Source organism: Tasmannia lanceolata, unplaced genomic scaffold (genome assembly GCF_043159265.1).
Source record: "Tasmannia lanceolata isolate RefF3 unplaced genomic scaffold, GAP_Taslan_0.1 ptg000002l, whole genome shotgun sequence".
Taxonomy (NCBI): domain Eukaryota; kingdom Viridiplantae; phylum Streptophyta; class Magnoliopsida; order Canellales; family Winteraceae; genus Tasmannia; species Tasmannia lanceolata.
Window position 1 is genome coordinate 42,336,601 of NW_027518679.1, and position 14,446 is coordinate 42,351,046.

Below are 14,446 nucleotides of genomic sequence, written 5' to 3' on the forward strand. Positions count from 1 at the left end.
GCCTTTCTGCGAAAGTCCCTACCAAATCCCTTATATAAATATTCATAATACTTGCACCACATTTGGCATGAGATTTGTATGAATATAGTGAATGTAATGGGATTTGCTAGGAACTTTCGTAAAAAGGCATTTTGTAGGGCTGTTGCATGAGAAAGTCACTTAGAACAAATTGAATGAATCAGACAATCTGCTGAAAAAGTGAGCCTGCGTGGCTGCTCTCTCATGCAACAGCCATTGCGAAATGGTTTTATACGAAAGGCCCTAGAAAACCCCTTATGCAATACATACTAATATGACACTCTGCTATTACACTCCGGAATCGGAAATCGGAATCAGTATCACATTCTAATCCACTTCTAATTTCTACAGTAAACAGGAGAACAATTCCAATTAGAGGAAAAGGATTGTACGCTCGACCGTACCTAGAGTTAGGTACGGTAGAGTGCCAAATCACATGGGTCCCCCATTTTTGGTGGGCATCTAAACTATTCATTTGCAAGGCCCCATCATAGATAGGGTGCATACCAAAAATTAGCTCCATAGGATCATCCTAACCCATCCATTTGTGGAGGCCAAAATGGACAGACAGTGTTTGTCCACAAATCTGCCCATTTTGGCCTCCAGTTTTAGAGGGGTTAGGATGATTCAATGGTGCTGATTTTTGGTATGCACCCTATCTATGATGGGGCCTTTCAAATGAATGGTTTAGATGCCCACCAAAAATGGGGGACCCATGTGATTTGGCACTCTACCGTACCTAACTTTAGGTACGGTCGAGCGTACAATCTTATTCCTCTTCCAATTATAGTGTTTTGTGCAAGCATTTGAATTTATCTACGAAATCAGTTGTGAAAATCCGATTCTAGTGTTTGATAACATCCATACTAGACCAGGCAAAAAATTACCTGGACCCGTGGGTCCACCCGGCCCGCCGTCTGGGCCGGGACCGGGTCATTGAATTAGCAACCCATAGAAATTTGACCCGCCCCGTACGGGTCACGTCAAAACTAGGCCAGGCCGGGTGGATCCGCGGGTGCCCGTAAAAACCCAAATGATCAAGATTTTATATGGTGTAAAGTACTGTACTAATCACATCATAGGATGATCTAAACTGTCCATGTGATGGAACACATCGTAAATAGGTCACCCAACAAAAATCTTTTCCATGGGATGATCTTAGTCCTCCGATCCATAGAGGTTTCCATAAATAATAATAAGCAATTCCTCCATGGATTAGAGGACTAGGATCATCTTATGGAAATGATTTTTTGGGCACAACCTATTTACATTATGTTCCATCACATGAACAGTTTGGATCATCCTATTATAGTGTGGGAATAAAAACAGCAAAAAAAAAGAAAAAGGGGTGACCCGAGGGTTTACCCAGCCCGTACGGGTGGGGACGGATTCACCAATAAAATTCGGGGTCATTTTTTACCCGGCCGTACGACCCGGACCCGTATGGGTTGGGTGTCTAATCCATGCCAACATGGGCATGGACTCAAATTTTTAATAAATATTTCATAATACTAAAGGGGACATTTCGGGTATTTCTTATGTTGAAATTTAAAATTGTGTTCATGTAACTTTGATGCGAAGGATTCACAAAATTCATCGATTCCTCTTTTTACAGAATTGAGTGGCCCATGAAAGTTGATAAATCTGGCCCCGCCGCTGCATAGACCACGAAAGTTCCGCATCAAGAAAAAGTCGCGGACTAGAAATTTAACGAAAAGAAAGAAAACGCACATCTTCGTCTCTCTCTCTCTCTCATGGCGTCTCAAATGCTGAGACGCATCCTTCGAACCCGTTCGATTGACCACTTATCTTCGATTTCAATCCCTAATCGATCTCTCTCTACTGTGGCTGCTTCTCCCAGTAATCCGATCACAGCTACGCTCTTCCCCGGTGACGGAATCGGCCCTGAAATCGCAGAATCCGTAAAGCAGGTCAGTTTCTTCAATCTCTATCATCTCTCTATTTCTTCAAATTCTTCAACTCTCATCTCATGATATCAGTAAGAGTCCCTTTGGATACCTCGTATTTTGTATTTGGATTTGGAATTGAGTTTTAAATACAAAATGAATAGATCCACCAGCTCATGTCGAGAGAGAGAGAGAGAGAGGGAAGGAGGTACTTCCTAGTGGAGGGAAGGAAACTTCCAGTTAATTTCCAATTACTTTTTTCCACAGCATATTTGGAAATCTGATTTCTTTCACTGTCAGTGGCTGATTTGGAAATCAAAGGATTTGATCCGGATCCAAATCACAACACAAAAAGGGCTGTAAATGTGAGAAATCCAAATCAAAATCTTCTCGGCATCCAGACGGGGCCCTATTCGAACGAATAATATATGGCTCGGAAAGGAATCTAAATGATGAATGTGAGGTTGATGATAGAGAATTTTGATTAGGGTTTGGTTTTTCTTGGGAAAATATGGAGTGTTATTTGATTTTATTGAAAGCATGAATGTTTGCTCAAAATTTGCATAAAGATATGTATTTTGGTTCTCAACATAATCTGTAGAAGAGAGTGAACTCAATAATAATTCATATGAAAGTATTCCAAAGCCCTAAGATTAGTAACAGCAATTAATCTCCTCTCTCCTGACATGCCCAAAAAAGAAAATAAAATGAAAGAGGTGTTTGACCATGATGAAATTTGTGAAGTGGAAGGGAGTTAATATTTTGGTTCAAGATTCGGTTAGTTATTGCTTAGTTCTCATAGGCAGTTTAATACTCATAGAAAGTACTTGATGTTTTTTTATTCTTTTTTGCAACCCTTGTGGTGCAAACCTACAACTTTTTGGAGCTCAATGGATTAATCTTCAAATTTATAAGTATTACAACCAGTCCTTAAGCAAGTTAAGAGTTCGATAAGCAACTCATTGGTGCTAAGATGTTTATTTTAACCCAGCCATTGAGGTAGTGACGTAGAGCGGGTCCCGTCCAAAGAATATGGGTTTCAATTAGCCTAGGGTGGATGGAGTTTTCTTTCATTTTTGTTTGAAGGAGTTTGTATTGTGGTGTACATAATAACCCATATGAGGGGCATTCTTGTCCTTTATGTTAGCTAGGGCTAGTTTAAATAGGGGTTTCTTTTCATTTTAGGGGACTTCTACTTAACATTGAATTGGAGAATTGGAGAACTAGGCTTTCTTCTTTGAGAGAATTCCAGCAGATTGTGCTCTCTTTGGAGTATTTTAGGAGCGAATTTCCAAGTGAAATTTGTGCATCTTGGACTCTTATCTTCCATGTTGCAAGTAGATTTTTTGCATGTTCTTGATGAGATCGGTAAGATCTAATTGACCTCTCAACTGGAAAGAAACTGCCTAGTCTCGATTCTATCCTTTTATTTTATTGAATGTAAAATCTCATTTGATCAACCCAATTCTCAGATATCTTTTGAATTCTGCTGTTAACTTTGCAATATCCTTTGAAGTTGATGTAGTAAATGAATGCTTGCGTCATAGACTGTTCATGTGAGTGCTGAAATTGCGTGATTATTGGGGATCATCTCCTCATAGCAGATTTGGCTTTAGGAAGAACAGCTACTGAAGTAAAAATTAAATGGGAATCATGTTCTGGTTGAATCAATCGCCCATACTGTTCGGAACTAGAGGGGTTGGGGCCTTGGGTTGTTTAATGCTTGAATTGGGAAGCTAGAAGCTCACACTCTTAGCCTTATACGAGTTAATTGTAATTTATTGGAGTTATAAGCTTTCAAGAAATCTGAAACTCATGCCTCTCGGTTTTACTCTTGATTGCTATGTGAATTGGGATGGCATGCCCACTGTTTGAAGATATTCTTGTGAGAACTCTGTTTATGTGTTGGTGTGCCTGTGCCTTTGCAAGCAAGGAAATCCTTCCGTCAATCATATTTATGTCAATGACTAACGATTAGCTACTTGGTAGAGCTCGTGAACTTACTATTCCATGGATTTAAATACTTCCAGCTCCCTCTCAATTAGCTACTTGGTGTATCCCAAAATAGCTACTCTGTAGTTGTGCTATTAGCTCAGCCTATCCCAACAGTACTACATTAAGTCAACATAGAAAGAAGGGCTTTGATGATTCTGGAGTTGTTGTTGCTACATTAAGTCACATCACCTTGCAACTTTTGCCCGGAGGACCCCTGAAAACATTGGTGGCCTAATCACCAAGTTTCAAAGTAGGGATACATCATGTGAACCTTGATGTAGGAAACTTTATAAAATTTTGAGCTGCGTTTCTGAAGTACTCATCCAAATACACTAATTCTCCTCGTTTTCGCTATGCCATTTATAGACTTCCATAATTGGAGGATGCCAACACTTTAGAGATGAACAGTTTCCTCATTGCACACTTCTCTTGGGAAAGTCTCTTTGAAGCCACAAAGTTAGCCGGGAAACATGCAATCCCTTGCCTTAGTAGTACAGTATGACTCACTTACCTCTTCACCATGTGCGCAGTGTGCTAAGTAAACATGGTTATTAATAAGCTGTATGTTCAATTCTCATTTATATGTTTGCATTGAATTTACGGCCCCAATATCTTCTAGCCTCACATCAATATAGTTCTTGACACATGAAGGTAAAAGAAGGATGGGTTTCACATCTTGAATTGCATTTGCCTCACTGACTTCATACTCAATTTTATTCATGAGATAAAACATGTACTATGTATCTGTAATTTCGTCAGATGCATCCACAAGCTTGTGGAACTCAATGCTTCTGTACTGGTACACTAAGAAGATTGTTAACAATCTTTTGAGCTGGTGCAACCATCGCAAATGATGGTGAAACTTGTCATCTCCATTACTTTATTGTTCGTATTCATGTTTTCTTGCACATCTTTCACTTCATCATTGAGTAGGGTGTTAGAAAGTTCGAAAGCACCTGGCCTTTTCTGTTCGTGTTCATGTAATCTTGCACGTCTTTCACTTCATCATCAAGTAGGGTGTTAGAAAGTTCGAAAGCGCTGGGCTTTTAAACTCTTTGGTGCTTCTCTTGTACAATGTGTATTGTGGACTAAACTATGGAAAGTTAGCTTACACTAAGAACTATCTTTAGGAAAAAGGATTGTTAGGGTTAAGTTTGGAGTTATCTTTGTTTCTAAGTAGGATGTGACTCCAGTTTAGAGTATTTGAGTTGTAGTTTGATGTTTACATTTGCTTTCTGTGTTTACAAGTTGAATCTTGCTTGGAAATATGTCTGATTTTGAGTCTAAGTTATAGCAGCTGCTCACAAACCATTTCCTCTCTCTCTCTCTCTCTCTCTCTCTCTCTCTCTCTCTCTCTCACACACACACACACACACACACACACACACACACACACACAAACAAAAAAGAAAGAATACAAATATCCAGGTCATCAGAGCATACAAATATCAAATTAACAATCATGTAACAATGTAATTATTAAAAAAATAATAATTAGAGGAAGAATTTCAGCATTATTATTGAATGAAATTTCAGTCTGCTTTTAGCTGCGGCTGTTAATTACTTTAGTTATGCTAGTGTTGCTGCACGAACAGTCCAGTTCAGGCACTGCTCATCACTTCGTTTTCCTTCTTTTTTCCTGCATATTTTACTGTTGAATTTTATTCCTCCCCTACTTGACTGCATTACAGGTGATGTATTCTAGGTCTGAAATTTGAACACTACTCATAGCATTGTTATGGTTGTATAAGCTTTGGAGTGCACAGCAGTATGTCAAGAAGTCCGTAGTCTTGGACTTTACCAGTTCCTTTCCCTTCGTACACTTTCTCATCATTTTGCGTAAAGGAATGTGCTTATTAGTGAAGCTTGTCACTGCTTTTCCTTAGCCGACACAGCCTTTGTGGCATCACCTTCCCGATGTCTTCCAATGTTAGGTCAAACCAACTGGCTATAGTGGGGTCCAAAAGCAACATCTATTGTCCATGAATAAGGCCATGTCTGGCAGCCAGGAATTTTTTTTCATCATAAATCGGATTTTTTTTCGAAGTGTCCAACCCAGACCCCGCAATGGTGGGAGCCTTGTGCACTGGGCCGCCCTTTTATAAATCAGTGTGTCCAAGTGGTGAGAGAGGCGTAGGGCAGTGGGAGAGGGAGAGGGATTTGAGCGAGAGAGATTTGAGAGGGCACGATTGAGATGACCCTGAGAAGTGGCTAAAAATCAGGAAAAAGTCGATCCTATTTAGTGTAGAGTTTTTTGTTTCCTGATTTTTAGCCACTTAACTCTCATCTCCACTTGGAAACACCGATTTATTATGAAAAAAATCATGGTAGCCAAACGTGCCCTAAATGTCTGACTGGCGCATAGGTACTACAGTTACATCCAATGCCTGCCTAGTGCCTACACTCTCCTCTCCAACCTCCAGTGCCTTGACAAGTAGTCATTGACTTTGGTTGCATCAATAAAATTCAAGAAAAAAATTGTCCTCCAAGGATAGTTTACCGAAGCATTGGTCAAACAACTGCCTATTTGATTTGTTCAACTTACATAATGTTTCCTAATTCCTTTTTATAGTGGGGTTTGGGATGCTGTGGCCTCCTAGCCCCTTATTAGGTTCCAAACGGATATCTATTCAGCCACAAAAACATGGGAGCTGCCTAGGGCCCCCAATGAGAGTGTGACTAGCAGTAGGTCAGGCTCTCCTCCCTGCACATTTGTTGCATCTTTGCTTGGGTTGTTTGGACCAACTATTGTTACATTAAGCAGAATCTTCCACAAACCCCTCGGTTTGGTTGAATGCCTTAGGATTTGGAAACCCTAGGCTAGACCTAATCACTGTCTCCCAGACTACCTCAACGATATGCATGCCAAGTTGGAATCTGTGTGTTCCTATTCTGCGTATAAAAACCCAAAGAAGTCCAATTGCACATAATCTGAGTGTCACTATCAGACATGCCCTTATGGCAGTAAGGATGTATAGTTATCTTGACACATAGCCTTTGTAGCCTTTTATCGCCATTAAAAAAAAAAAAATGATACAACCTTTGTCAGCATCATGTTCCTGCCCTTTTGTTGATGGGAGATTCTATTCTTTCTTAGGATGGCCGGTGCTAGGGTTCCTTCATCACTCCATCTTTAGTTGGGTCAACTATTTTGTTTTTCAATTTTCTTGTATTTGTATGATATTTTCATCAATTTGAATTAATTCTAGCTGTCCAATGCACCCTCAAGACTTCAACCCATTTCTGTGTCAATGCAGGTATTCAATGCAGCTGAAGTGCCAATTGAATGGGAAGAACATTTTGTAGGGGACAAAGTAGACCCCAGGACTCAGAGCTTTCTCACATGGGAAAGCCTGGAATCTGTGCGAAGAAATGGTGTGGGCTTGAAAGGGCCTATGGCTACACCTATTGGAAAGGGGCATAGGTCTTTGAACCTGACCCTTAGAAAGGAACTCGGCTTGTATGCCAACGTCAGACCTTGCTACAGCCTCCCTGGCTACAAAACTAGATATGATGATGTCAATCTTGTAACAATTCGTGAGAACACAGAAGGGGAGTATAGTGGCCTTGAACACCAAGTGAGTGATCTACTACCTGTTCATCTTTCTCCTTTTTTCTGAATTAATTGTGTATTCTCTGTTATGAGGAATGATAGAATGAAGGGTGCCCTTGCAAAAATCAGCTTCAAGGGCGCCCTTATTGGTTGATTTCTGCAAAGTCAACACGGTTTCCACTTTTTTAGGCGCCATCCAGTCATCCACTTTTTCGGCGCCACACTTTGCAGAAATTAACCAATAGGGGAGCCCTTGAAGCTGATTTTTTTTGCAAGGTCGCCCTTCGTTCTATTATTTCTCCTCTGTTAAATACCCCATTGTTAAAGGAGTTTCGTGTGTTTTATTAGGTGGTTAGAGGTGTTGTTGAAAGTCTCAAGATTATTACCCGCCAAGCGAGCTTAAGGGTGGCAGAGTATGCTTTTCACTATGCTAAGGCTCATGGTCGGCAAAGGGTGTCTGCGATTCACAAGGCCAATATAATGAGGAAAACTGACGGTCTTTTTCTCAAGGTATGCTTAGATAAGAGCTTAGATGCCAGCTTATGAACTGATAATGCTATTTTTCTTTCAGCTTTGATATAATAAGTTGACATTGTCTTTGTCTGTAGTGCTGCCGTGAGGTTGCAGAGAAGTATCCTGAGATACAATATGAGGAAGTCATCATTGATAATTGCTGTATGATGGTATGTTTGAACACTATTTTTTAGTGTTGGATAATTTACATCAATGTTTAAAACTTGTACTTGATCAAGAACTGGCCTGAGGAAAAACTTGGTTTGGTTGAGTAAATGGTGGACCTGGCAAGTTTTTCATTGACTTGGGTGAGTTGTATTAGTTCTTTATTGATTAATCCATCGTAAAAAACTGAGTAGACTAGGGCAAGTCAATGATTGACACTAATGTTTTTTCATCTTAGGTGTCAATTCCATTTCGTTTCGGGTGCAAGTTCTGAAAAATTCCATTCTGGACTGGAATCCAGAACAGATTTTCATGGAACATTTTGGTTGGAATTTTCGAAAATTCCACTGGGAACTGTCCAAAAATGTGGTGGAACTTACAGTCGCAGGCTTTTGTTTTTCTTTATGTTTTGGCCAATTTTGGCAGGTTTTTCAAGGGATGTGGGGGGCCTTTAAGATGTTACACCCTTCCCAATAGAGTGGGAAGGTTAAAATCTAAAAAAAAAAAAAAACCATCTTTTGGTCGCATCAGGGGTTTCTTTTATTTCCCAAAATTCTAAACCGAGGTTGGAGACGACCTTTTACGGTCATTTTATTTGCACTTGCTTTCAAAGTTTCTTCTAACACACTATTCGACAACTGGGAGCATCTTTTCCGGAATGGAACACTGCAATGGGTGGAATGCTGGACTGTTCCAATCCGACAGAAAAACCAAACGGCCTCTGGAATGGAATTGACAACTAACGTTTTTATTAAGTAGGCCTTAATGATAGTATGTTAACCATTGGAGGTCATGCTCCTGATAAAAATGAATTAAAAAGAAAAAACTAGTTCCCAGGGAGTTTTTATAAATTCTACAAACAACCGAAAATTTCTTCTTGTGAGTAGAGTTTCATTGCAGTCTTCTAATTAGAGATGCAGTATGTTCTGAAGTAAACATTCAGGATTTGGAACTGTCAATATTCACTTTGTGGCTTTCCCTGAACAGCTCGTAAAAAATCCCACTCTCTTTGATGTACTGGTGATGCCTAACCTCTATGGAGACATTATCAGCGACCTCTGTGCTGGTTTGATTGGGGGTTTGGGATTAACACCTAGGTATCAATCTTTTGCTTCAGAATCTTTTTTAACACACACACACACGCACACGTGCGTGTGTGTGTAAATATATGTAATATTATGTTTCATCATATTACCCTTTTTATCCAGCTGTAATATTGGCGAGGGTGGCATTGCTCTGGCTGAGGCCGTTCATGGTTCAGCTCCTGATATTGCGGGCAAGGTGATCCATTCTTATTATGTTTTGTCTTCTAATTTATAACATACGGGCCAGCATTTCATCCACCATCCGTTTCTTTAGGCCTCTCGGTCCCGCATGTTAGAAACTTGGTTTATACTAATGTAATCTATTAACTACATATGCTCATGCGCACAGGGTCATTACATGTTTACTCAATGAGTACATTTATGCACAAATGCACTATTCTCAGTGTAGCCCATTTCGATTCTCTGGTTAATTATTTTTATTCCTTTGCCTAATTTTTCTAGAATCTCGCAAATCCAACCGCTCTAATGTTGAGTGCGGTAACAATGTTGAGGCATTTGGAGCTCCACGACAAGGCAGATCAGATCCACAATGCAATTCTAAAAACCATCGCTGAAGGGAAGTATAGAACAGTTGACCTTGGCGGTTCTTCATCGACAACTGATTTTACGAACGCAGTTTGCGATCACCTTTGAGAGGTTTAAATTAATTTGGTCATAGTGGTAATGTTGTACCTCGATTCTTAATAAAGTTGTCCTTGTCGCCACCATATGTGCATTTCTTTCTAGCATTGTAGCCAACTTGGCAAGCTATAAGAAACAAGAGCTGCGCTCTCAAATTTTTGCACATTGTCTTATTTTTGTAGAATGTGATAAACTACAGTTTTGTGGATGTTAATTCTTCTCTTTAAATTAAAGCTGTGTTTGGTTTTATTTGTAAATTGCTCTGTAGAGATGTGAGAGTTCGCATGTTCCTTCTGGGTTTAGTTGAAGGGGCAAGGTGATTCATTCATCATTTGATGGAAATCAGTAACTGAAATTAACACTGGTTTGACACATTGGTTGATACAAGAAATCCTGAAGAATATTAGCTGGACTAGTCTTAGTTTTTCTAGTCTTGGCCCATCATATATTTTGTTATTGGTGAAGCCTGATCTCAGGAAAGTACTGTACACTTTACCCTGACTGCGGAAGGCAGGGGTTTGGGGGCTACCGCCCCCGACCTAAATTTTTTAAGGTATTTTTATACTGGGGGTAGTTTTTTACTTTCATGAATTAGGATTTTTCTTTATTGTAACGCGTTTCTGAACGCCATATAAAAGAGATGTGATATCAGGAGACGCTACGGAGAGGCGTGAGGGTTTGTAATCTTTTCTTCAGAATAGTGGAATCGTTGGCTTGTCGCTCTGCCGTGGACGTAGCCCATACCAAAATGGTTGGGTGAACCACGTAAATTTGTGTGTGAATCTTTCGTTTATCTTTGCATCGTTATTCTGTTGCGTTGTTAATTCCTAACAACTGGTATCAAAGTCGAGGTTGAAAAGCGAATCTGACAGGATTTTTCGCTTGAGTGGGAGCGATGGCAGAAGATGGAAAATCGAAAGTGGAGAAATTTAACAGGCAGAACTTTCAATGGTGGAAGATGCAGATTGAGGACTGCCTTTATCAGAAAGATCTATATCTTCTGTTGGACAAGAAGCCGGAAGCGATGAAAGTTGGAGATTGGAAGATTTTGGACAGAAAGGCGTTGGCTACGGTGAGGTTCTCTCTCACGTCGCAGGTGACCTTCAATATCTCCAAAAAAACCACAACCGCTGGAGTCATGAAAACCCCAGCTAAGTTATACGAAAAACCCTCTGCGTCTCTCCTCATGAAAAAGTTATTTAATATGACGATGTCTGATAGCATTTCCGTAGCCGATCATTTAAATGAGTTTAATATGATTATTGGTCAATTACAATCTGTTGATTTGACTTTTGATGATGAAGTTGTGGCTCTGTTGTTCTTGTATTCTTTGCTAGAAAGTTGGAATAACTTGATTATGGCTGTAAGTAATACAATCACAGGAAAGTTAGTATTCAACGATGTTGTCAGTTGTATACTGAGTGATGAGATGCGTAGAAAAAGTTTAGAGGTCTCATCTGGCACTGTTTTGTCAGTTGAAACAAGGGGCAGACAACAACATAGAGGAAGTACTTCGAAGGGCAGAAAGTCACAATCCAGAGGCAGATCAAAGTCAAGTGGAAAAGGGAAAACTGAAGGAAAAATCAAAGGAAAATGTTGGAATTGCGGCAAGACTGGACACATGAGGAAAGATTGCTGGAACGAGAAGAACAAAGGTGAAAAAGGTCAGCGGAATAGTGATGACGAAGCAAACATGGTGTCTACGAATGATGAGGTATACGATGATTTGTGTTTATCTGCATCAGTAGATGTTAAATCTGAAGTTTGGTTTATAGATTCTGCTGCTTCTTTTCATTGTACTTCTCATAAGCATTATTTTCATGATTATGTTCATGGTAATTATGGATATTTAACTGTGGGAAACGGACAAGAATGTAAGATTATAAGAATAGGTACAATTTTGTTAAAATTGTCTAATGGTGGCCACTTGAAGTTGGAAGGGGCATGCCTGTTCCCGACTAAAAGAAGAATCTTATCTCAACAAGCAAATTGGACAGTGATGGGTATTTTGTTGGTTTCTGTAATGGTCAATGGAAGATTACAAAAGGGTCTCTGGTAGTGGCCAAGGGTAATCTACTTGGTACTTTGTACATGTTTACTGGCACTAATGATTATACTATTTCAGTAGCTTCTACAGATGGGAATACTACACTTTGGCATCACAGGCTTGGGCATTTGAGTGCGACTAACATGAAGAATCTACACTCAAGAAATCTGTTACCTGGTTTGAAGGGGGTTGATTTTGAGTTCTGTGAAGATTGTGTGTATGGAAAGCAGAAGAGAGTTAGCTTTCTGAAAGGAGGGAACAAGAAGAAAACAAAAGGTTAGAACTGGTACATTCAGATGTTTGGGGACCAGCTCAGGTAAATTCTTTCGGTGGAAAATCTTACTTTGTTTCGTTTATAGATGGTGCAAGTAGAAAAACATGGGTTTTTGCAATTAAAAATAAATGTGATGTGTTTGATGTTTTCAAGAACTGGAAAGCTCTTGTAGAAACTGAAACCGGAAACAAAGTCAAATGTCTTAAGACGGACAATGGCAAAGAGTATGATGATGGAAGCTTTAAAAGCTTCTGTTCACTCAATGGAATCAGAAGATTGGAAGCAGTTCCAAGGACACCACAACAGAATGGGGTTGCAGAGAGAATGAAAAGAACCATCCTGGAGCGTGCGATGAGCATGAGGATTCATTTGGGGTTACCTCAACAGTTTTGGGCAGCAGCAGTTGACACTGCTGTTTTTCTGATAAATCAGAGTCCATCTAACGCATTAGATGGAGGGATTCCAGAGGAGGTTTGGACAGGAAACCAGGTAAATTACTCCTTTTTTGAGAACTTTTGGTTGCATTGCTTATGCTCATGTTGATAATGAAAATAGAAAGAAACTTGATCCTAAGTCTATTAAATGTGCATTTGTTGGATATGGTGGTGATGCTTTTGGTTATCGTTTATGAGATTATGAACATAACAAAATCATCAGGAGTAGAGATGTTATATTCAATGAAAATTGCATGTACAAAGATAGACAACAGGAAAGTAAAAAAGATGAATCAGAGTTTTTAGAACTCGATGAGATTGCAAGTGGGGTCAGACCTAGTGTGCAAGAAATTTCAGAAAGCTTAGATGCTGATTTTGGAAATTCAGATGTTGAGTCTGCAAGCAGTTATGGTGATAATCTTCAAGTGCAGGAACCAGAAACTTCTGTTCTTAGAAGATCTTCAAGACAGATTAAACCTCCTGAAAGGTATTCTCCTGCTTTAAATTATGTTTTGTATACCGATTCGGGTGAGCCAAAATGTTTTCAGGAAGCAATGCAAGATGATTCCAGAATAAAGTGGGAGCAAGCCATGAATGAGGAGATGGCCTCATTGAAACAAAATAAAACTTGGGATTTGGTGAAGCTGCCAGCCGGAAAGAAAGCATTGTACAACAAATGAGTATACAGGGTGAAAGATGAAATCAGGGGAATGAAGAGGTACAAAGCAAGGCTTGTGGTAAAAGGGTTTGCACAAAAGAAAGATATTGACTTCAAAGAAATATTTTCTCCTGTTGTTAAAATGACTTCAATTCGTATTTTGTTGAGTATCGTGGCTGTAGAAAATTTACATCTTGAGTAGTTAAATGTTAAAACTGCTTTTCTCCATGGTGATTTGGAAGAAGAGATCTACATGCATAAACCTGAAGGGTTTGAAGACAAGGGAAATGAGAATCTGGTTTGGAAATTAAATAAAAGTTTGTATGGCCTCTATGGCCTCAAACGAGCTCCAAGGCAGTGGTATTTGAACTTTGACAAGTTTTTGCAGGTTTCAAATTTTACTAGATGTCAGTCTGATCACTGTGTTTATTTTCAAAGATTTGAAAATTGAGATTTCATAATTCTTGCATTGTATGTAGATGATATGGTTGTTGCAGGATTAAATAAGCAAAGAATTAATGAACTCAAGAAGAATCTGCCCAAAGTTTTTGATATGAAAGATTTGGGTGAGGCGGAGCAAATTCTTGGCATACAGATAAGGAGAGACAGAAAGCAGAAGAAACTGTGGTTATCTCAAGAAGCTTATGTCGAGAAAGTATTGAAGAGGTTCAACATGGATAAGGCGAAGCCAGTAGCTACTCCATTGGCAGGTCACTTTAAACTTTCAAAGAATCAGTGTCCGTCAACAAGGGAAGAAAAAGAGTACATGACAAAAGTGCCATATTCTTCACCAGTTGGAAGTTTGATGTATGTAATGGTAAGCACGAGACCGGACATCGTACATGCAGTGGGAGTTGCCAGCAGGTATATGCAGAACCCAGGAAAAGAGCATTGGAAGACAGTTCAGTGGATACTCAGATATCTCAGAGGTACATCCAATTATTGCTTATGTTTTGGGGGAGCTGACACAGATGTGTAAGGATATGTTGACTTAGATCATTCAGGTGATAGAGGCATAGGAAGAAGCACCACGGATATGTTTTCACTGTAGGTGGAACAACAGTTAGCTGTATTTCAAATTTATAGAAGGTGGTTGCTCTCTCATCAACAGAAGCAGAATATGTTGCTATTACTGAGGCTAGTAAATAGATGATT

General features: G+C 39.5%; 1 protein-coding gene across 1 annotated transcript; it reads left to right on the forward strand.

The window, feature by feature from the left end:
* Nucleotides 1–1,677: 1,677 nt before the first annotated feature.
* On the forward strand, nt 1,678–10,135 carry LOC143873411 (isocitrate dehydrogenase [NAD] catalytic subunit 5, mitochondrial-like). The gene is made up of 7 exons (XM_077376810.1): nt 1,678–1,949; nt 7,178–7,498; nt 7,822–7,983; nt 8,082–8,156; nt 9,139–9,248; nt 9,360–9,432; nt 9,699–10,135. The coding sequence occupies exons 1-7, from the start codon at nt 1,773–1,775 to the stop codon at nt 9,888–9,890; spliced, it is 1,110 nt and encodes a 369-aa protein (XP_077232925.1). The 5' UTR covers nt 1,678–1,772; the 3' UTR covers nt 9,891–10,135.
* The last annotated feature ends 4,311 nt before the right edge of the window (nt 10,136–14,446 follow it).

Bases quoted from the DNA above. Each gene is read 5' to 3' on its own strand.
- LOC143873411 (XM_077376810.1), top strand. From the start codon at position 1,773: ATGGCGTCTCAAATGCTGAGACGCATCCTTCGAACCCGTTCGATTGAC. The intron at 1,950-7,177 runs GTCAGTTTCTTC...GTGTCAATGCAG, and splicing joins TCGCAGAATCCGTAAAGCAG to GTATTCAATGCAGCTGAAGT. The intron at 7,499-7,821 runs GTGAGTGATCTA...GTGTTTTATTAG, and splicing joins ATAGTGGCCTTGAACACCAA to GTGGTTAGAGGTGTTGTTGA.